The sequence below is a fragment of the Heptranchias perlo genome, unplaced genomic scaffold (assembly GCF_035084215.1).
Source record: "Heptranchias perlo isolate sHepPer1 unplaced genomic scaffold, sHepPer1.hap1 HAP1_SCAFFOLD_49, whole genome shotgun sequence".
Lineage (NCBI taxonomy): Eukaryota > Metazoa > Chordata > Chondrichthyes > Hexanchiformes > Hexanchidae > Heptranchias > Heptranchias perlo.
The window spans coordinates 1,734,163-1,759,136 of NW_027139505.1; the positions used below are offsets into that span (position 1 = coordinate 1,734,163).

General features: G+C 44.2%; 1 protein-coding gene across 1 annotated transcript; it reads right to left on the reverse strand.

Annotated features, from left to right (window-relative positions):
* Positions 1-886: 886 nt before the first annotated feature.
* Positions 887-2,343, reverse strand: LOC137313876 (probable G-protein coupled receptor 139). The gene is made up of 2 exons (XM_067979612.1): positions 2,274-2,343; positions 887-1,821 (listed from the first exon to the last, which is right to left on the reverse strand). The coding sequence occupies exons 1-2, from the start codon at positions 2,341-2,343 to the stop codon at positions 887-889; spliced, it is 1,005 nt and encodes a 334-aa protein (XP_067835713.1).
* Between the last annotated feature and the right edge of the window lie 22,631 nt (positions 2,344-24,974).

The following is a 24,974-nucleotide window of genomic DNA, read 5'->3' on the forward strand; positions in this document are numbered from 1 at the left end:
TCGATCAACGCTCTCAAACCCAGGGCTGAAGTGGTTCCGGACTGAACTCCTATTACACAGCCTTGCACTGGGGATGCCAGTACAACACCAGTTAATAAAAGGACAGGGGATATTACATGTTATCGTCTGTGCACCAACACACAGAGCGGATTATTCCATCTCAATATCTGAGAGTATTAATTGCAGATTCTGGCCTGGAATGTTCCTATTATTAATGCTATTATGAATTGTTTAATCTTACATGATTTTACTTGTTTTACCCGGTTGCTAATTCAAGTTAATTGCAGTCAGATTCCCCAAGTTATATTTAGTAAAACTTTACTTTAATGTTGCTGGGCATCCTGCAGCTGTTTCTCATTAATCGAAATGTCAGAGAAAGCAGGTAAAACGACGTAACAACAATTAATATTCAAAAATGGTGAAATCTCGCAAGACTGCAAATGAGACAGCGGCTCGGCTCCTTATTAACTGGAGAAGGGATGGAGCGGCCGGTGCAGCTGATACCAGTCTAAGCGCCGTGTTCATCAAACCTCCGAGAAAATGTAAATTCACCAGGAGTTCCAAACGATCGAATCTTTCCCTAAAACTGGTGGATCTTCCTGTCAATTACACGGTAGAAGTGAATTCCCGTCTTCGCACAGTGATATTAAAATCGTTCATCAAATATTATATTCCAATGTTAAGGTTCACTTCATCTCTTTTCATAATTAATGGGAATGTTGTTATTTGGCAGCAGTCACTCAAAAAAAGAACTGTGGAAACCCACGGTCAATTTTACGTTAAATGCTACAAAGAACAGATACCGTCGCCGACTTGTGAGTTTTTACAAGAACCACCTTTATGTAGCTGTAAGGGGAGAGATCCCCATTCTCAGATGGAATTGGTGCTAAAAATGAATTCTGATGCTGGCATTTCTTTCATTTTTAACCAATCTTAAAATCAGTGTCCAGGGAGATTGCAGCAGCTTCTTCAGCTCTTCCCTGAATTTCCCTTGTGTCGCTGCATAAATACATGTGTTTGGGCAGGAACTCAAAAACTTCAGCATAGCTCCGGTTTCGGTGGCGATAAATGCTGGGTTTGTGCGGTCGCCTCGGTATTGATTGATGTTTGTCAGTCTGTCAGTTAGAAAACTCACGCCATCTGTCAGCCACAATAGTATAAAAGTGCTGGATATCGTGAAGAGTAAAATGATGGATTTCCTTCGTTTCTGCATCTCTGGATCACACTGATTCTCACTGCTGTGACCCCGGAGTCCCCTGCGGGCTCTACTGGCCACTAAAATCCGTCTGATGGTCAAAGAATTAAACAAGGCAATTAAAGTGAAAGGAAGCCAAACGCGCCAGATGCCGTGAAACCAGCTGTATGCAACAACTAGAGGTGAGGAGAGACTAGCCTCTCTTACCCGACAGCCCCACTGCACTTTGTTCACAATTCGTTCAGGTGCAAATAGAAACAAAACGGGGATGTCCTTTAAAAAGGTGAGAACAGAGACCGTTGTTGTCACCGCGGCCGCAGTTCTCTCGGTGCAATACTTCGTTTTGAACTTCTGGCAGCAGAGGGCGATAAAACGGTCAAATGTGAAGGAGACGGTGAACCAAACAGACAAATCGAGGGCGACAACAGTCATATATAGAATGAACCTACACACGGGAGTGTGGGAGAGGAAGGAAAGTGGGAAGTGATAACTGAAAATATGATACACTATTATATTGATGATCATGACCAGTAGATCTGCTGTTGCCATGGCCACCATGTAGACAGAGATACACTTGGAAAGGCCGCAGTTTCCTCGTGAGAGAATCACAATTGTCATCAAGTTCGCTGTAAGAAAGAGAGAGGAGAGATATAATATTGCAGTGTCTGTTTGAAATACTGCATGCAGTATATGGAGATACCAGTTGAAAGCATTTTACTCCATTCAGTGTGATTATTAACACGGAGCAGTGTGAGAACAGGATTAAGATTGGAGCCATTACCAGGGCCAGCTACCCACACATGATAATGAGCTGTTGCAGCGCTCACGCTACACAGGATGATAAGACTGTCCGGAAATCCACTAAAATCCTTGTGTACAAGCTGCAAATAATATTGTAACATCATTAAAATTATCAGATTAAGGAGAACGCAGAAACGACGGACCAACTGTTCACAAGTTGATCCCGGTCAATGCCGCGCGTGTGTCATGTTGACATCCCGGAAACAAGTTACCTTATCCAACATGAGAAATGAAGAGTGAGACAGCCAACATGGATTAACAGGTTTCAGTGGCTCACCAGGAATACTGACGGCTGCGAGAATCGGGTAGTAAATCTCCTTTATCTGTAGAATAGTCAGTTGCCCCATTTTCTGTGAGAATGGATGAATTCTGTCGGAGCTGAAATACTCTGACTTGAGCATAGCTGAGGCGGGAGAAGGGATCCCTCTATTTATACACACATCAATCCTCCAGGGAGTCAATCAGGTTACATCATAATTAATATTAGTTACAGTCATTGAACAAATAGACTCAGGTAAGTTGTTTTCTTGTATGATACATCAGATTAAAAGACAAAGTTAAAATTGTATTGGACAGTTTCAAAAAGAAACAATCAATTAAAACATTCTTCACAAATGGAAAGTCGAATCTCTCAGTCCTGCTCCTGATCTTATTGCCACATAACTTGTGGAGGCAGCTACCTTGATTCACTCTTGATTCACTCCCAGTGTCCCCACTCATCCAGTAGAAGAGCTGAACTTAATCCTGCCGGAACTGGTGATGACCCCAGTCTTGCAGCATTAGAAGTGAACGTGCTCCTCCGGCAAAACTGGCACTCTATACTTGCACGAAAGGAAACAGTGCTCTTCCGATAGTAATCCTAACTACACTTACACTGGATGTGATCGTGCTCCTCCGGCACTAGTGGCACCCTACACTTACACTGCAGGTTAACGTAATCCTCCGATACAAGTAGTACCTATATTTACACCAGAGGTGACCGTGCTCCTCTGGTAGTGGGGTAACCCGCACTTACACGAGAGGTGACCTTGCTCTCCCCGGACTAATGGTATCACTACACTTACACGAGATGTAACCATGCTCTTCTGGTATTGGTTTTATCCCTACATTGACACTAAAGTTGACTGCGCTTCTGTGGTTCTAGTAGCACCGAATACTTACACTGGAGATGAGCGTTTTCCCCCGGTACTAGTGATACCGTGCACTTGCACTAGAGATAAGTTGCTGCTATGGGACCAGGGGTATAATACGCTTACACTAGCGCTGACCGTGCTCTTCTGGTACACGTGGAAACCCTACATTGACACTAGAGATGAGCGTGCTCCTCCTCTGATACTAGTGGTTCCTCTACACTTACAGTCGAGGTGACTGTGCTCCTCCGGTAGCAGAGTGACCATACACTTACACTGGAGGTGACACTTCTCCTCCGGTGATACTGGTTCCAGTATATTGCACTAGATGTAACCGTTATCCTCCGGTACTCGTGGTATCGCCACACTTAGAGGTGATTTGCTCCGCTGGTACTCGTGGTATCATACACTTACACGAGGGGTGACTTTGCTCCTCCGCTACTCGAGGTACTCTAAATGTACACGAGAGCTGACATTGTTCCTTCGGAACTGGCGATGTGCTACACATATACTAGAGGTGACCGTCCTCCTCTGGTACTTGTGGTAACCCTACACTTATACTAATGGTGACCGTGTTGCTTCTCTGCTGGTGGTGACCCAATATTTACATTAATGGTGACCACGCTTCTCTGATACTGGTAGTATCCCTACGGTCACACTAGATAGGACCGTGCTCTTCTGGTACCAGTAGTATCCCTACACTTACAATTGGATCACCGTGCTCCCTCTCGACTAGTAGTGAGCCTCCATTTACATTAGAGGTGACCGGTATTAGTGGAACATCTACACTTACACTGGGGTTGACCCTGGTCCTCCAATACTTGTGGTACCCTTGCACTTACATTAGGGGTGATACAGCCGTTCCAGTACTAGTGGTACGTCTAAACCTTTACCAGATGTAACCGTGTTCCTACGGTATTAGTGATACCCCACACTTTTACTGGAGTTCATCCTGCTCCTCCAGTACCAATGGTGCCCAATACTTGCATTAGAGTTAATCATTCTCCTCCAGAACGAGTGATACCCTACATTTATATAAGAGTGGACCAAGCTCCTCCGGTACTCGTGGTACCCTACACTTACACGAATGATGACCGTTCTCCTCCGGTACTGTTGGTACGCCTTCACTTGCTCAAATGGTGATCGTGCTCCTCCGTTACTTGTGTTAGCTTGGCACTGACAAAAGAGGTTAATTTCCTCTTCTGGTACAACTGGTGCCCTGCACTTATATCGGAGATGACCATGTTCCTTCTGTACTTGTGGAACTCCTGTACATCGACTAGGGGAGATCGTGCTCCTCCGGTAATAATAGTGCAGCACACTTAGCTAGAATTGTCTGTTCTCCTCCGGTACTTGTGGTGGACCTACACTTACACTGGAGGTTGCAGTTCACCTCCGATACTTGCTTCCCTGTACGTTACAATGGAGATAACCGTTCTCCTCTGGTACAAGTGGTACCCCTACACTTACAGATCTCCCAATTTTAGCACAAGTCCCCACATGTTAGTGAGGAGGAATTTGCAGGGCCGTCTGGACTTGATTTGCCTTTGACATGTCCGGTGTCTCATTGCAGCACTGCTGACCGAGCTGGCCGAGTCCTAAAGGACATAGCTGCCAGTCTGGGACTGTGGTAGGTAAGAATATACATAAGAAATAGGAGCAGGAGTATGCTATACAGCCCGTCGAGCCTGCTCTGACATTTAATCAGATCATGGCTGTTCTTCGACCTCAACTCCACTTTCCCGCTCGACCCCCATATCCCTTGATTCCCTAAGAGTACAAAAATCTCTCCATCTCAGCCTTGAATATATTCAATGATTCAGCATACACAGCCCGCTGGGGTACATAATTCTATAATTCACAACCCGCTACGTGAAGAAATTCCTCCTCATCTCAGTCATGAATGGCGGATGCCGTATCCTGCGATCAGGCATGGTGAGCGAACGAACGCGAGGGAAAAACCTGCTTGACCTCGTTCTCACCAATCTAACTGTCGCAGATGCATCTGTCCATGAGAGTATTGGTAGGAGTGACCAGCGCACAGTCCCTTGTGGAAATGAAGTCGCGTCATCACACTGAGGACACCGTCCATCGTGATGGATAGAAAAGATTCAGAACAGATCTTCCAGCGCAAAACTGGGCATTCATGAGATTCTGTGGGTCATGATCAGCACCAGAAATGTATTCCAGCACAATGTGTAACCTCATGGGCGGGCATATCCCTCACTCTACCATTAACAGCAAGCCAGGGGATCAACCCTCGTCCAATGAGAATGGCAGAAGAGCATGCGAGCAGCAGCACCAGGCGTATCTAAAACTAAGGTGCCGATTGGTAAAGCTAAAACACAGGACTACATGCACGCTAAACAGCGGAAGCAACATGCTATAGACAGAGCCAAGAGCTTCCACAACCAATGGATCAGATCAAAGCTCTGCAGTCCTGCCACATCCAGTCGTGAATGGTGGTGGACAATTAAAGAACTAACAGGGGGAGGAGGCTCTGTGAACATCCCCATCCTCAATGATGGAAGAGCCCAGCACGTGAGTGCAAAAGGCAAGACTGAAGCGTTTGCAACCATCTTCAGCCTGAAGTGCAGAGTGGATGATCGATCTCGGCGTCCTGTCGAGATCCCCGCCATTACAGAACTAGCCACGCCTCTATCCAAGCTGTTCCAGTGCACTAACAATACTGGCATCTAACCGACAAAGTGAAAAATTGCCCAGCTATGTCCTGTCCAAAAAAAGCAGGACAAATCCAAGCAGGACAATTACCAGCTCATCAGTGTATTCACAAGTGCCAGGCAATGGCCATCTCCAACAAGAGAGAGTCTAACGAAGTCCCCTTGACATTCACCGACATTACCATCGCCTAATCCCCCACCATCAACATCCTGGCGGTCACCATTGACCAGAAAATTAACTGGAACAGCACATAAATACTGTGACTACAAGAGCAGGTCAGAGGCTGGGTATTCTGATGAAAATGATTCATATCCTGACTCCCCAAAGCCTTTCCACTATCTACAAGGAACAAGTCAGGAGTCTGATGGAATACTCTCCACTTGCCTGGATGAATGCAGCTCCAATATCACTCAAGAAGCTCGATATCATCCAGGACAAAGCTGCCCGCTTGATTGTCAGCCCATCCACCACCGGAAAAATTCACTCCCTTCACCACCGGCGCACTGTGGCTGCAGTGTGTACCATCCACAGGATGCACTGCAGCAACTCGCAAAGGCTTCTGCGACAACACCTCCCAAACTCGCGGCCTCTACCACCTAGAAGGACAAGGGCAGCAGGCACATGGGAACAACACCACCTGCACGTTCCCCTCCGGGTCACACACCATCCCGACTTGGAAATATATCGCCGTTACTTCATCGTCGCTGGGTCAAAACCCTGGAACTCCCTTCATAACAATACTTTGGGAGAACCTTAACCAAACGGACTGCTGCGGTTCCAGAAGGCGGCTCACCACCACCTTCTCAAGAGCAATTCGGGATGGGCAATAAATGCTGGCGTCGCCATCGATGCCCACATGCCATGAGCGAATAAAGAAAAACTCATCAGCAAAGAGATGGAAGGTGTAGTCGACAATGCAATCAAGCGAACACTGACTCGCCAATAACCTGCTCACCGATGCTCAGCTTGGGTTCCCCCAGGGCCACTCGGCTCCAGACCTCATTACAGCCGTGGTCCAAACATGGACGAAAGAGCTGAATTCCAGAGGTGTGGTGAGAGTGGCTGCCGTTGACATCAAGGCAGCATTTGACCGAGTGTGGCATCAAGGAGCCTTACTAAAATTGAAGTCAATGGGAATTAGGGGGAAAAGTCTCCAGTGGCTGGAGTCATACAAAGCACAAATAAAGTTATTGGTTGTTGGAGGCCAATCATCTCAGTCCCAGCATATCGCTGTAGGAGTTCGTCAGGGCAATATCAGAGGCCCAAACATCTTCAGCTGCTTTATCAATGAGCATCCCTCCATCATAAGGTCAGATGTAGGGATGTTTGCTGATAATTGTGCAGTGTTCAGTTCCATTCGCAACCCCTCGGATAATGAAGCAGCCCTTGGCCGCATGCAGCAAGACTTGGACATCCAGGCTTGGGTTGATATGTGGCAAGCAACATTCGCGCCAGACTAGTGCCAGGCAATGACCATCTCTAACAAGATAGAGTCCAACCACCTCCCCTTCGTATTCTATGGCATTACCATCGCCGAATCCCTCTCCATCAACAACCTGGGAGTCATAATTGACCAGAAACTTAACTGGACCAGCCACATAAATAATGTGGCTACAAGAGCAGGTCAGAACCTAGGTATTCTGCGGCGAGTGACTCACCTCTGGACTCCCCAAAGCCTTTCGACCATCTACAAGGTAAAGCCAGGAGTGTGATTGAATACTCTCCACTTGCCTAGACGAATGCAGCTCCAAAAACACTCAAGAAGCTCGACAGCATCCGGAACAAAGCAGCCCGCTTGATTGACACTTCATCCAGCACCCGAAATATTCACTGCCTTCACCACCGGTGCACAGTGGCTGCAGTGTTTAACATCCACAGGATGCAATGCAGCAACTCGCCAAGGCTTCTTAGACAGCACCTCCCAAACCCGCGACCTCTACCACCTAGAAGGACAGGGGCAGCAGGCACATGGGAATAGGACCATCTGCGTTCCATTCCAAGTCACACACCATCCCGACTTGGAAATATATCTCCGTTCTTTCATCGTCGCTGGGTAAAATTCGTGGACCTTCACCACACGGGCTGCAGCGGTTCAAGAAGGCGGCTCACAACACCTTCTCAAGGGCAATTAGGGATGGGCAATAAATGCTGGCCTTTCCAGAGTCGCCCACATCCCATGAACGAATAAAAAATATAAAAACTCACATGTTCTTCCACGTAGCCATGCAACATTCGCCCTTTCAAGTAGTCATCCAATTGTCTTTTTAAACTTACTATTGAATCTGTTTGTAGCACGCAGTCAGGCAGCGCATTCCAGTTCGTAACAAATCGCTTCATAATAAAATTTGCCCTCTTGTAACTTCTGGCTCTTTTGTCAATTACCTTAAAATCTGCCAGTGGAAACATTTCTCCTTACTTATTCTACAAAAAACATTCATCATTTTGAACGCCGCTATTAAATCTTCCCTTAGCTTTTTCTGCTCGATGGATAACAATCCCTGCTTCTCTCGCCTCTCCAATAATTGAAGTCCCTAACCCCTCACACCATTAAATGAAATCCCCCCCAGACCCTCTCCAGGGCCTTGACATCCTTCCTGAAGTGTAGAGCCCAGAATTGGATACAATAGTCCACCTGAGGACTAACCAGTGATTTATGAATCTTCAGCATAACTTCCTTGCTTTTTACTCCATGGCTCTGTTCATAAAGCCTGGGATCCTGTATGCTCTTTTAACAGCAAGATAAACTTGTTCTCCCACCTTCAAATATTTGTGTGCTTAGAAACCCAGGTGTCTCTGTTCCAGCACCCCCTTTAAAATTGAACCATTTAGTTTATATTATATAGTGAAAGGGAAATCGTGTTTGACTAATTTATTTGAGTTCCCTGAGGAAGTAACAAGCAACGTGGATAAAGAGGATCCTGTTGATTTGGTGTACTTGGATTTCCACAAGGCTTTTGACAAGGTGCCACTTCAAAGGCGACTACACAAAATAAGATCGCATTGTTGCACGGTTAGTGTATTAGCATGGATGAAGGATTGGTTAACTAACAGGAAATAGAGAGTACGCATAAATGGGTCATTTTCAGGTTGACAAGATGTAACGTGTGGAGTGCCAGAGGGATCAGTGCTGGGGCCTCAACTATTTACAATCTATATCAATGACTTAGATCAAGGGACCGAATGTATGGTTGCTAAATTTGCTGATGACACGAAGGTGGATAGGAAAGTAAGTTGTGAATAGGAATAAGGATTCCACAAAGAGATATAGATAGGTTAAGTGAGTGGGCAAAAAATTGGCAGATGGAGTATAATGTGGAAAAAATGTGAACTTGTCCACTTTGGAAGGAGGAAAAGAAAAGCAGTATATTATTTAGAAGGAGGGAGATTGCAGAACTCTGAGGTACAGAGGGATTTGGGTTTCCGAGTGCATTAATCACAAAATTTAGTATGAAGATACAGCAAGTGATCAGGAAGGCAAATGTAATTTTGTCATTTATTGCAGGGGGAATGGAGTGTAAAAGTAGAGATGTTTTGCTGCAGTTGTGCAGTGCATTGGTGAGACCACACCTAGTGTGCAGTTTTGATTTCCTTATTTAAGAAAATACAACATTGGTTCAGAGGCGGCTGAGAGAAGGTTCACTCGACTGATTCCAGGGATGAGGGGGCTATCTTATGAGGAAAGGTTGGACAAGTTGGGCCTGTGGAGTGTAGAAGAATGAGAGGGGATCTTATTGAAACAGAAAAGCTCCTGAGGAGACTAGAAGGGGTAGATGTTGAGAGGATGTTTCACCTTGTGGGAGAGACTAGAAGTAGGGGACACAGTTTAAAAATAAGGGGTCTCCCATTTAAGACGGAGATGAGGAGAATGTTGTTCTCTCAGAATGTCGTGAGTCTGTGGAACTCCCTTCCACAGAGATCAGTGGAGGCTGGGTCATTGAATGTTTTATGGCTGAGTTAGATAGATTCCCGATTAACAAGGGAGTGAATGGTTATGATAGGTAGACGGGAAAGTAGGGTTGAGGTCGCAATCCGATCAACAATGATCTTATCAAATGGCAATGCAAGCTCGAGGGGCCGAATGGCCTACTGCTCGTACTAATTCGTATGTTCGTATTCGCATATTGCCTCTCCTCATTCTTCCTTCCAATATATATCACTTCACGCTTCTCTGCAATAAATTTCATCTGCCATGTGCCCATTTCACCATTCTGACTATGACCCCATGAACACTTCCACTATTTTCCTCACTGTTTACGAGTTTTCCGAGTTTCGTGTCTGTAAACTTTGAATTAATATAAATGAAAAATAGCAGTTCTCCTCATACTGACCATTGGGGAACATCACTCGATACTTCCATCCAATCTAAAACGCATCCTTTCATAACTACTCGCTGCTTTCTCGCCCTGAACCAATTCCATATCCACGCTGTCACTGCACATTTTGTGTCCAAGACTCTGGACCTGGATTTTAACCCACAACCTTCTGACCCAGAGCCGCGAGTGCTATCACCGAGCCATTGCTGAGACGTCCATGCAAATAGTGCCTTTCAAAGGGGAATTAGATATATACTTGAAAGGAAATGTTTGCTGGGCTATTTGGAAAGAGCATGGGATTTGACTATTAGAATAGCCCTTTCAAAAAGCCGCCGGATGAAAGTTGGGACGAATGGCCTCCGCCAGTACTATCTGATTCTATGCCGTTTGCGTTGCCCGCGATGTTCCGGCCGTCAATGTTAATGGAGTGAAAGCTGAGGAAGCACATCCACAATTTCCCGATAATCCGCCCGCTTTGTGTGTGGGACTCCGGCAGTGATACAGATCTGGGAGATCCCAGCGCTCGAGTTGAAAAGCGGGAAGTAGTTTAGAAAATGTTCGTGAGTGTGGAATTTAAATACATTTAGCTATGTAAAAGAGAATGAAAGCCACCGTAGGTCCACGTAATTATGTAGGAAGCTATATTAAGGATTATGGAAATGCTTTTTATGTTTCCATGAAATCTAGTAGGTAGATTATAAGGACTTATAAAGGCCGTTTAATAAAAATTCAGAGTAGAACAAAAGTGGAGTTTTGAAGTAGTGCTTGTAGGAGCGGCAGCGATAAAGGGATTTTTTAATGTAGTTACATTTGTTCACCCACATAAAATGGGAATATAGAATCCAGGGACACAGACATCGCGAGATAAAGGAATGGAGATTGACGTGATTGACGGTTTAGTGACACTGTTGTAAATGTCCTCAATTAGAGAAGATTCCTGAGGATAAGACAGTGGCTGAAATAACCCCAGTGTTTAATATAAGGTCACGAGAGATCTAATGGGTGAGCAACTGGGAAAGGAGCAATGTAAATGGGAATTATCTTCGTTTGAGCGACGGTGTGTCGTCTTTAACTAACCTTCTGGAGTTTCTGAAATACACTGCTGGCCTGCAAGGTGGAGGGAATGCAGTTGAAATGATCCAGTCGGATTTTCACCAAACAGCGGACATGGTCCCACACCTACAAACGCTGAGGTATGATGGGATAGGATGGGGAATCTGGCACTGCACTGACAAATAATTAAACAATGAAAGTGGATTATGGATAAACGGGAACTTCTCCGACTGGAAGGGACGGGTGACGATTGGACCTCCGGGGTCATCCTTGGTACCAGTTTATTGTTAATATTTTGTTTAATAGAATCACAACGAGGTTAGAGTGGAATCACCACCAGTAATGTTACAGTAGAGTCATAACCTGTAACGTTAGAGTACAGTCACCACCAGGAATGTTATATTAGGGTCACCACCAGGAATGATCGAGGACGGTCACCACCGGTAATGTTCGATTTGGATCACCAGCTGTAATGTAAGAGTAGGATCATCACCAGTAATGTTAGAGTAGGAACACCACCAGTATTGTTATAGTGGGATCATCACTTGTAATTTTAGCGTAGATTCCTCACCAATAATTTTAGAGTAGAGTCACCACTAGTAATGTTGTAGCAGGGTCACCACCATTAATGTTAGTGTTGGGTCACCATCAATATTGTTTTTGTAGGGTCACCGCTAATAATCATAGATTAGAGTCGCCAGCAGTGATGTAACAGTAAGGTCACCAACAATAATGTTAGAGTAGGGTCACTACAAATAATGTCAGAATAGGGTCTCCACCATTAATGTTAGAGCAGGTTCACCACCAACAATAATAGAGGAGGGTCAACGTGAGAAATGTTAGACGAGGGTCACCAACAGTCGAGTTTGAGTCGGGTCACCACCTAAAATGCAAGAATAAGGTCATCAACAGTAATGTTAGAATAGTGTCTCCAGCAGTAATGTCAGAATAGTGTCTCCACAACTAGCGTTAGAGCAGTTTCACGTCCAGTAATTTTAGAGTAGCATCACCATCAGTAATATTATTGCAGGGTCATAACCAGTAATCTTGGAGTAGGGTCACCACTAGTAAATTTAGAGTCGGATCAACATTATTAATGTTAGAGTAGGGACACCAGCAGTGATGTTAGAATAGGGTCACCACGAGATATTGTTGTGTAGGTTCACCACCAGTAATGTTACAGTGGGGTCACCACCAGTAATGTTACAGTTGGGACACGACCAGTAATGTTGGAGTTGGGTCACCACCGGTAATGTTACAGTAGAGTCACCACCAGTAATGTCACAGTTGGGACTCGACCAGTAATGTTGGAGTTGGGTCACCACCGGTAATGTTCGACTAGTTTCACCATTATCAATGTTAGAATAGGGTAATTACCAGTAATGTCAGAATAGGATTTCCGTCAATACTGGTGGAGCAGCGTCATCACCAGAAATGTTAGGATAGGATCCGAGGCCCAACCATCTTCAGCTGCATCATCAATGACCTTCCCTCCATCAGGTCAGAAATGGGGTTGTTCGCGGATGGATGATTGCACAGTGTTCCGTTCCATTTGTAACCCCTCAAATAATGAAGCAGTCCGACCCCGCATGCAGCAAGACCTGGACAACATCCAGTCTTGGGCTCAAAAGTGGCAAGTAACATTCGCGCCAGAGAAGTGCCAGGCAATGACCATCGCCAACAAGAGAGAATCCAATCACCTCCCTTTGACATTCAAGGGCATTTACCATTGACGAAACCCCCACCATTAACATCCTGGGGTTCACCATTGACAAGAAAATTAACTGGACCAGCCATATAAATAATGTGGCTCCAAGAGCAGGTCAGAGGCTGGGTATTCTGCGTCGAGTGACTCACCTCCTGACTCCCCAAAGCCTTTCCACCATCTACAAGCCACAAGTCTGGAGTGTGATGGAATACTCTCCACTTGCCTGGATGAGTGCAACTCTAACAACACTCAAGAAGCTCGACATCATCCAGGACAAAGCAGCCCGCTTGATTGGCACCCCTTCGACCACCATAAACATTCACTCCCTTCACCACCGGCGCACTGTGGCCGCAGTGTTTACCTTCCACAGGATGCACTGCAGCAACTCGCCAAGGCTTCTTCGACAGCACCTCCCAAACCCGCGACCTCTACCACCCAGAAAGACAAGGGCAGCAGGCACATGGGAACAATAGCACCTGCACTTTCCCCTCCACGTCACACACCATCCCGACTTGGAAATATATCGCCGTTCTGTCATCGTCGTTGGGTCAAAATCCTGGAACTCGCTTCCTAAAAGCACTGTGGGAGAACCTTCACCAAACGGACTGCAGCGGTTGAAGAAGGCAGCTCACCACCACCTTCTCAAGGGCAATTAGGGATGGGCAATAAATGCCGGCCTCGCCAACGACGTCGACATGCCATGAACGAATTTTAAAAAAAGTATCATTACCGGAAATTTTAGAGGAAGGTCACCACCATTAATGTTAGAGTAGGATCTCCACTAAAATAGTTAGAGTCGGATCACTACCATTACTGTTATACTGTGATCACCACGATAAATGTTAGAGTAGGGTCACCAACGTTAATGTTAATGTTGGTTTAACAGCAGTTGTGTTGGTGTAGGTTCACCATCAGTAAAGTTAGAGTAGTTTCGCCGCCAGTAATTTTAGAGCAGAATCTCATTATTAATGTTGGAGTAGGGTCACCAACATTAATGTGAGAGTAGGGTAACCACCAGTTATGTTTGAGTACTTTCATTGCCCGTAATGTTAGAATAGGGTCACCACCAATAATGTTAGAGTAGTTTCACCACCAGTAATGTTAGAGTTGGTTGACCAACATTAATTTTCGAGTAGGGCGACCACCAGTAATATTCTAGTCGGGTGACCACCAGTAATTTTGGAGCAGGGTCACCACCAGTAATGTTAGTGTCGGGTCACCACCAGTAATGTTAGAGTAGGATCACCACCAGTAATGTTAGTGTAGGGTCACCACCAGTAATGTTAGAGTAGGGTCACCACCAGTAATGTTAGAGTAGGATCACCACCAGTAATGATGGAGTATGGACACCACCAGTATTTATACAGTAGGATCACCATCAGTTATGTTGGAGTAGGATCACCATCAGTGATGCTGGAGTAAGGTCACCACCAGTCATGTTGGAGCAGGGTCACCACGAGTAATGTTATAGGAGGCTCACCATCCGTAACGATGGTGTGCTGTCACCACCAGTAATGTTAGAGTAGGTTCGTCACTCGTAATGTTCCAGTTTGGTCTCTATCAATAATGTTAGCGTCAGTAAAGTTAGATTAGTGTCACCATCAGTAATGTTGCAGTCGGGTCACCATCAGTAATGTTAGAGTAGGGTCACCATCAGTAATGTTAGAGTAGGGTCACCACCACTAATGTTTGAGTTCGGTCACCGCCAGTAATGCTAGAGTAAGGTCATCACCAGTAATGTGATAATCGGGTCACCAGCAGTAACGTTAGAAAAGTGTCACCGCCAGTAATGTTAGAGTGGCGTCACCATCAATAATGTGAAAATTGGGTCACCAGTAATAACTTAGATTAGGGTCACTATTAGTCATGTTAGTGTAGGATCGTCATCAGTAATGTTATATTAGTGTCAGCATCAGTAATGTTAGATTAGGGTCACCAGCAGTAATTCTCGACTTTTTTCAACACCATTAATGTTGGAGTAGGGTCACCACCAGTAATCTTGGAGTACAGTCACCATCAGTAATGTTTGAGTAGGGTCACCATAAGTAATGTTAGACTCGGATCACCCTCAATAAGGTTAGATTAGATCTCCAACATTAACGTTGGAGTAGGGACTTCACCAGTAATGAAAGAGTACGATCACCACCAGTGATGTGGGAGTAGGATCACCATCAGCAATGTTGGAGTTGGTTCACCATCAGCAATGTTGGAGTAGGTTCACCATCAGTAACGTGGAGTAGGGTCACCACCAGTGAATTTAGACTTGGATCACCATCAATAATAATAGAGTACGGTCACCAACATTAATGTTGGAGTAGCGTCACCACCAGTAATGTTGGAGTAGGGTCACCATAAGTAACGTTAGACTCGGATCAACCTCAATAAGGTTAGATTAGATCTCCAACATTAACGTTGGAGTAGGGTCTTCACCAGTAATGTAAGAGTAGGATCACCACCAGTAATGTGGGAGTGGGATCACCATCAGCAATGTTGGAGTAGGTTCACCACCAGTAACGTGGAGTAGGGTCACCACCAGTAAATTTAGACTTGGATCACCATCAGTAATAATAGAGTAGGGTCCCCACCAATAATGTTGGAGTAGGGTCACCATCAGTAATTTAAATGTATTGTCACCACCAATAATGTTAGACTAGGACAACCATCAGTAAGTTTGGAGTAAATCAGCACCAGTAATTAGGAGCAGAATCACCACCAGTAATGTGAGAGCACGGTCGCCACCGGTATTCTTAGAAAGGGATCGCCATCAGGTATGTTAGAATAGGATTAGCAGCAGTAATGCTGGAGTAGGGTCACCACCACTAACGTGGAGTAAGGTCACCTGCATTACTGTTACAGTAGGGTCATCACTCGTAATGTTACAGGTGGTCTCCATCAAAAATGTTAGATTCGGATCATCATCAGTAATGTTAGATTAGTGTCACCATCAGTAACGTTGGAGTAAGGTCACCACCAGTAATTTTAGAGTTGGATCACCATCAGTAATATTCGAGTAGGGTCACCACCAATAATGTTGGGGTAGATTCACCATCAGTAATGTTAGGGTAGAGTCACCACCACTAATGATAGAGTCGGACTACCCTCAGTAATGTTCGAATTGAGTCACCACCAGTAATGTTAGAGTAGTGTCTCCACCAGTAATGTTGGATTAGGGTCAACCTCAGTGATTTTGGAGTCGAGTCACCAACAGTAATGTTAGAATAGAGTCACCACCACTAATATTAGAGCAGCGTCAACACCAGTAATGTTAGAGTAGTGTCTCACCAATAATGCTAAAGTAGGGACAGCACCAGTAATGTTAAAGTAGTGACACTACCAGTGATGTTAGAGTCGGATCATCTCTCGTAATGTTAGCGTATATTCATCACCATTAATGTTAGAGTAGAATCACCACCAGTAATGTTGGAGCAGTGTTACCACCAGTAATGTTAATGTAGGGTCACCACCATTAATGATATTATAGGGACACCACCAGTAATGTTAATGTAGGGTCACCACCAGTCATGTTGGAGCAGTGTTACCACCAGTAATGTTAATGTAGGGTCACCACCAGTAATGTTGGAGTCGGGTCACCACCAGTAATGTGAGGGTACGGTCATCACTAGTAATGTTAGGGTAGGGTCATCATTAGTTATGATATACCAGAGTCATCACGATAATGTTAGCGTAGATTCATCACCAATAATTTTAGAGTAGAGTCAGCACCATTAATGTTGGAGCAGGCCCACTCCCAGTAATGCTAATGTCGGGTCGCCACCAGTAATGTTAGAGAAGGGTCACCACCAGTAATGTTAGGGTACGGTCACCAGCAATAATGTTTGAGTCGGGTCACCACAATTAGTGCTAGAGTAACGTCATCACCAGTAATGTTAGAATAGTATCTCCACCAGTAATGTCAGAAAAATGTCTTCACTGGTAACGTTAGAGCAGTGTCACCGCCTGTAACGTTAGAGTAGCGTCACCATCAGCAATGTTAGAGTAGGATCACCAATGGTAACATTAGAACAGGGTCACGACCAGTGATATTTCAGTTTGCTCACCATCAGTAATGTTAGTCTAGGATCATCATCATAATGTTAGAGTAGGATCAACACCAATAACGTTGGAGTAGGGTCACCACAAATAATGTTGGAGACGGGTCACCACCAGTAATTTTAGAGTCGGATCACCATCGTTAATATTAGAGTAGCGTCACTACCAGTAATGCCAGAAAAGGGTCTCCACCGGTAATGGTGGAGCAGTGTCACCACCAGAAATGTTAGAGTCGGGTCATCACCAGAAATGTTACAGTCGTATCACCACCATTAATGTTGGAGTAGTGTCACCAAGGGTAATGTTAATGTGGAGGCACCACCAGTAATGTTCGTGTCGGATCACCATCAGTAATGTTAGAGTAGGGTCAACACCAGTAATGTTAGATTAGATTCAGCATCAGTATCGTTGAAGTATTGTCACCAACAGTAATGCTCGAGAAGGGTCACGAACAGTAAGACTAAAAAAGGGTCACCGTCAGTTTTATTAGAGTAGACTCACCAACAGTATTGACAGAGTAGGTTCAACAACAGTAAAGTTAGAGTAGGGTCACCACCAGTAATGTTAGAATAGAGTCACAACCAGTAAGGTTAGAGTAGGGTAACCGTCATTATTATCACAGTAGAGTCAACAACAGTAATGATAGAGTACGGTCGCCTAACGTTAGAGCCGAGTCCTCAACAGTGATTATCACAATACAAAACACATTTAATTATGTAATGGATGAGTGAAGATTTTACTGAATTATATGAGGCATCACGAACCAAACGTGGTGTCCATGGACTGAGGTTTACAATTTTCCCATTGGCGTCCCGGGTGCACTGAACCGGAAAATCGCGCCTTGTTTGTTAAGCCACTGGAACTAACGCCAATCATTGTGCAACCTGATTGTCTCAACGGGGCACCGATTGTTCTATAAATTGGGAATATTTACGGATCTCAGATACACTCCAATCGAAACAGTGAGGACGGACAGAATTTAGCCATTGTTCTAAAAAATGGAACTGCCAACAATATCACAGATAACGACCATTTACTACCCTTGTCTCGCGGCAATAGGTGTTCCCGGTAAGTTATTATGTACTGTTGTTTAATGGCTGTTGACTATCTCACTGTTAATGATCATGTAACAGATTCCGAAAACTTCCACCGGGATAAGTTCGTGAATATCAGTTGGAATACTGCAGTCCTCACGGCAGTGAGGTGTTGTTCTGATCGGTTGGTCGGCGATCAACTTTCCTCCCTAAACTGAGGGAGGAAGAGGACGGCCCCACTGACAGTGCATCGATCACCAAAGGATGCATTGCCGCGTCTCCGTGGAAATCATCCTATTTGTACCGTTGTTTACTGTCTGCTTTCAGTTGATAATTCTCCGGACTGCAGTCACCTCACCCAACAGGGGCCCTTGAAAGATATTTGTGGAATTAATTGCCGCTTAGCTGTTCCCCTCTCCTCGGCTGCAAACAACCTTCGCGGTTGCACCAATTGCCGCTTTGTTACCGAGCAGCTCCCTCGGGCGATTATAATTAGAATAAGCCCAGAGTTTCAACCGAAATTAAATGCTTTCTCTCAGCCCAATGTTTGATTTGAATTCACATTTTTCCAGTAAATGCTGTGGAATTATATTAAATTCTGCTGACATCTGATGCAGCTCCATCCAAGGTTTCCATTTACGTCGCTTTTATCTGCACCTGGACCGTCCCTACCAGATATTGCAGGTTAGATTGGTCCGCACAGTTATATTGTGAGTGGAACCTCAATCTAGTGTTAGTGGCGGTAGAGATGGAAATGAAATTCGGGAGAAATGTATGACGGACGGCTGTTTGACACTATCGCCCAAAGTCAAAATCTCCCCGTTGACTCAGCAGCCCCTGGGTGTCGCTAGTCGTGGCGTCGCTCGACATTACCATTCCCCAGACAGATTCCGAGCGACATTCCCTCCGCTGTCTTGACAACGTTTGTCTGAAGGATGCTGGAAGGACGGCGGATTTTCAGTCCCTCTAAACTGATTGTTTCATGTTTTCTTTTTTAAAAATAAAATAGCGTCATCGCTTGTCTAAACTAAGAAAGAACCCGCGTGCATAACTCTCAGTGGGAACACATTGGAACATTTCCCAACAATGTGCTGTGAGATTTATCTGAGTATCCCCGTTAATTAACTCTTGTCCCTCTTTCTCACAGCGAACCTAGTGACAATTGTGATTCTCTTCAGAGGAAAATGCGGCCTTTCCAAATGTATCTCTATCTATATGGTTGCCATGGCAATAGCAGATCTGCTGGTCATTATCTTCAATGTAATAGAGTATAAAATTTTCAGTAAACTCTTTCCACTTTCATTCCTGTCCCACACTGCCGTTTGTAAGCTCATAATGTACATTAGTAACACCAACCTGGATATGTCGGTGTGGTTTACAGTCTCGTTCACATTTGACCGATTTGTATCGATATGTTGTCCGAAGTTTAAACCAAAATATTGCACAGTGAGAACAGCGTCTGCGGTTATAATAACGGTCTCTGTGCTGATCATTTCAGAAAATATTCCCTTTTGGTTTGCATATGAACATAAACAAATAATTAACAATGTTCAGTGGGGTTTCCGCCCCAGATTGGCATTTTTTCTATCGCCTGCAGGTGTCGTGTACATGTGGTTGGAAACTATTTTAATTACATTGATACCTTTTGCTTTAATATTACTGTTTAATTGTTTAACAGTCAGACGCATTTTAGTGGCCAGCAGAGCCCGCAGGGGCCTCCGGAGTCACAGCAGTGAGTATCAGAGCGATCCAGAGATGGAGAACCGAAGGAAATCTATTATTTTACTGTTCACTGTATCGGGCTGTTTTATAATGTTGTGGCTGACAGCTGCCGTGAGTAATTTAGCGAGCGGACTGGCGGTGTATCACCAACCCGATTATAAAGCTCCTGCATATATCGCCTCTGAAATCGGATACATGCTTATGTATTTGAGTTCCTGTACAAACACGTGTATTTATGCAGTTACCCAAACTAAATTCAGGGACGAGCTGAAGAAGGTGGTGAAAGCTCCTTGGACATTTATTCTTATTTTGGTTAAAGCAATGAAAAGTTAAACCAAAGCTTCCTGTCCTGACTGGAGCTCAATTACAGTCCGTGTTCCATTTAAAATGGCTTTCTTTCTGTGACGACGAAAATGGATTGTTGTTGTGGAAATGAACAGTAATCAGAAAACATTTCTTCCATTGGGTGCCCCGTGTTTGATGCCTACAGCTTTTCCGGAGTGAACAGAATCGTTTCCTGCCAAAACGGCGCACTTGCCGCCCAAGATTCAAAGCGAACAGTCATGATTGAGATTCAGCGGTGGAGTAGAACATGTGGCGTCAGCGTTTACTGTTTAATTCATAGATAATTTGTTCTTTCGTGCAGAAACAATGAAGGGTGTTATTATCGTGGTTATTTGTAATTATTCTGTATTCTTGGTGTGAATGTTGCAGGCGCTGGTTTCCCCATCAGACATCGCTCCCCATTGTCACCTGGCCCAATAGAACGGGGGACTGTTTCCTGATAAATGACCAATGATGGAGACAGTCGGTACTTGACTCTTTAATGTGACGTTAGGCGTCTCTCTTAAAATATATTTATTAAAATATCAATTGATGATCAGAATATTGGAATGTTTTAACAGGGAAACAAATCATACGAACTAACCAGACCTTATCGGCGTTTACCCTTCACCGTAGAAAATAGTTCCAATCACTTTATCCGCCATCTCTCAAAATCTCTTCAACCTATTTTTATTCATCCATCTTGAATATTAACATAATTTCTGAATCTGCAAAAGAGAGTTCTCCCAACAAAGGTTTTTCCAACCCTCAGTTCGAAATCTCTTACATTTATTCCCGTATTTTGGCTGTTACTTCTTGATTGCCAACTAATGGATACAGTCTCCTTCTATGTATCCGACACCCTCCCTTCCTATCTTAAATCAGCTGGACACGACTCGCCACAATATATCAACCTGGTATTAATACACAATCAAATGAAAGTTAGTGAAGTGTAGTTAAAAGAGTTAATTGTTATCATTCCCTTTTGGATGGTTGTGCCCTTGCTTATAATGAACAATGAGAAGAATGTACTTGATAGCTTGCCCACTACCAGAAACACGGAACTATTCAGTGCAAAATTCTAATCAAACACTTCCAGACTTCACGATCATTTGAGAGAGAGCCAGAAAGGGCATGAATGGCTTGTGTCGGATATCTGGTGCTGCATGATCTTCGGATATCGGTGTGTTCACAGAAGTGACGTGATGCCCGTAAAGCAACCAGCATGCGATATGCAGAGATGCATTTAAAGGGAAGCTCGATAAACACATGAGAGTGAAAGATTAGAAGGTAATGCTGATAGGGTGCGATGAAGAGGGGCAGGAGGAGGGTCGTGTGAAACATAAAGACCATGTGCCAGTTGAGCTGACTGACCTGTTTCTGTGCTGTATATTCCATATAATCTATGTAATTCTGTGATGGAGCTGCACTGAAGAACTGATCCAAGACATGGTCAGTCACGCTTACAATACCACTACATGAAATGGTTGATGTGGCACTGGACAGTATGCAAATCCAATGGGCAGAGATCTGTGCAATAGAATAGGTCGAGGAAGATACATAATGCTGATGAGATATTGTTTAATGATGGCCTTAAATACTCTAATTCCAAAAAAATTGCACTGCAAGGAAGTAGTAAATCACACTATCCTGAAGAGTGCTAATGTGATACAGTATTGGTTTCTCCTTACACTGTAGTAATGTTAACCTTGAGCCTTTGCCTATTAAGCAGGGAATTATAAGGCAATGTAAAGTCCCACGGAGCTATTGGACCAGGGCTGACCCTGCAGCAATGGCCATTTTCAGGATGACATAATAAGAATCTAAATTAAGCAGGGACCATTACATACTGATTCATAAATTACAGAGAACTTTAATCATTGGTTAACAGTGTGGGAAAACAGGTAGTTCTTCAAAGGAAAACATCTGTGCATACATAACCAATTGGTTCGAGTGATACAGAAACAAGAATGGACTTATTAATGGTGGTAGAATTGCAAGTATATGGATCAAGGGTGAAACTAACGATGATATAACTAAGTAAGTGAATTATACTTTTTAGCCCAATAGAAAAAGGGCTCGGTTTGTAAAGAAACCTATCGTTATTGATAAAGGATAAGTCAATTCCATTCTCCTTATGTGGAGTTGTATTTTATCTTCCATATAATTATGTGATCCATAATTTTGTGTATTTCCAGGTAGTGAGTGAGAAAAATGCATAAAAATTCTGTGTTTGTACAGGGTATTCGGATTCGTAAAGTGCGAAGATACTGAGCTCAGAACTGTAAAACGCTTAAATCTACAATTAACCATCATCAGGTGTGGTTGTAAGTACAACGTTTTAAGTGTATGTTTAAGTACTGTTGTATGTACTGTGTACTTAATAAACTTATGACACCTCAATTCAATGTTCAAGAACCTTATTGAAAACCTTTTGCTCACAATAGCCTTCGTACTTGAATTATGAATAGCCTTCATGTATTAATTGTGATTAAGTGCCCCCTTGAGTTTCTCTATTTCTCTATTTCTAATTGAAGAATTACTGTGTTTCCCTGACATTCCTGTCTCCTCTATTTCTAATTAAACAGTTATTGCGTTCCCCCATAATCCTCTTTCCTCTTTTTCTAATTAAACAGTTGCCATATTCAATTCAATTCCGCTGACCTCTGTTGCCGATTTAATCGTTACTGAGTTCCCCTAAATTCATTAGTTGTGCGTTTCTAATTTAACAGGCACTCTATTCCCCTAAATTCCACTGTACATTATTTCCAATTAATCAGTTACTGTTTTCCCCTTACTTTCCCTGTTCTCTGTTTCTAACAAAACCGTCACTTCCACCCCCACCCCCCGAAATTCCCATTTAATGTTAAGCAGCTCCTGTTACCCTAAATTACTATGTCTTCTATTTCTAATTAAGCAGTTTCTGTGTTACTCTGAATTCCCCTAACCTCTAATTTTAATTATATAGATTGGGAAAAGAGCCTGTTCTATAGATCGACCTCTCTCTCACTGAAATAATGATTCTGCAGTTTAGTTTTCAATTTAACCCCTTCAAGCGCAGTTCGTGTCCTCTAGTTCTTCTGTTCTCGACAAGGGGAAACAGCTTGTCTTTTTTTTTCCATTACCCAGTGGAGTAACCTTACTGTCTCGCAAACACTCTGGTCTTGGATATTCCTGGGGCCTCTGTATTTTTGTCAGGGAATTGTTAACACGAAAAGGGTAATTAAACTGATGAAGCTAAGACCAGCTACAATTCAACAGTTTCAGTGGTTTAGATAATATTTTAATTCGGAATCTATCAGCCGCTATTTTAGACTTGAATAGAATAAAACACGCAGACTTGTCTTGTTCGTGAAATCTCACCCTGGAAATCTCACTTCCGAACAAACTCTACTTCATGACAAAGTCGCGAAAAGTAAACACCGTGAGTGGCCTGCAGGATCCCATTCGATTTATTGTTTATTGAGTGACTTGCTCGTAGCCCAGTCAAAAATGTTAATTGAATATTGATCTTTATTTGAAACGGTGTGGAACACATTGGGGAGCAAAGCAATGCTTCAGTTGTATGGAGCCTCTGTTCAGACGAAATCAAGAGTGCCTCATTCGGTTTTGGGAACTGCACATCAGGATGGATATATCGGCCTTGGAGGGGCTGCAGCGCAATCATCGCCTTAAATATTCCAAACGAACAGGGGTGCAATCAGGGGTTGAACCCACGCTCTTCATTTTACAATACTGAGGATTTAAGGCTGGGCCACTGCTCTGCCTCCACGGGGCCGTGCTGACTCCAGACATGTTAATATCTGATTGTACCTTCCCCCTCACGGAGGGAGGGTCGTGACGGGTCGACGGTGCTTATCGAGCGTCTCCTTAAATGTATCTATGCCATTCGACTCAACTAATCCATGTGGCAGCAAGTTTCACATTCTAACTTCTGAAGAAATTTCTCCTGAATTCCCGATTGTATTTATGAGTTACTATCTTATGTTTATAGCCCATAGTTTTGGATGTGCCCACAATCGGAAACTTTTTCACTATGTTTCCAAGCTCAAACACCTTCATAATTGTACTCAGTTGTATAATCTCGCAAAAAAAGTAACAATAAGAATAAAACCGTGTGGACCACCCGGCATCGGACCACTAGGCAGCGGACACGACAAAGGCAAACAAGCCCAATCGACGCTGCAACCCTCCTCACTGACAACCGATGACTTGTGTCAAAATTGGGGGAGTCTGTCGCACAGAATTGTCAAGCAAAATCTGACACAGCCATATTACGAAATCATACCTTTCAGCCAACGTACCAGACTCTTCCATGACCATCCCTGGGTATGTCCGGTCCCACCGGTGGGACAGACCCACCAGAGGTGGCAATAGAGTGAAATACAGTCAGGCGGTAGTGGACCTGGGAGCCCTCAAAATTGACTCCGGACCCCATGAAATCTCATGGCATCAGGTCAAACATGGGCAAAGGAACCTCCTGTTGATTACCAGCTATCGCGCTTCCTCAGCTGATGAATCAGTCCTCCTCCCTGTTGAGCGCCACTTGGAGAAATCAGTGAGGGTAGCAAGGGCGCAGAATATACTCTGGGTGGGGGAGTTCAAAGTCCATCGGCAAGAGTGGCTCGGTGGCACCACTACTGACGGAGCTGGCCGAGTCTTGAAGGATATAGCTGCCAGATTAGGCCTGCGGCAGGTGGTGAGCGAACCGACACGCGGGAAAAACATACTTGACCTCGTCCTCACCAATCTACCTGTCGTTGATGCATCTGTCCATGACAGTATTGGCAGCAATGACTACTGTCCTTCTGGAGATGAAATCACGTCTTCACACTGAGAACACGGTCCATCGTGTTGTGTGGCACTACCACCGTGCTGAATGGAATAGATTCAGAACAGATCGAGCAGCTCAAAGCTGGGCAGCCATGAGGCGTTGTGGGCCATCAGCAGCAGCAGAATTTT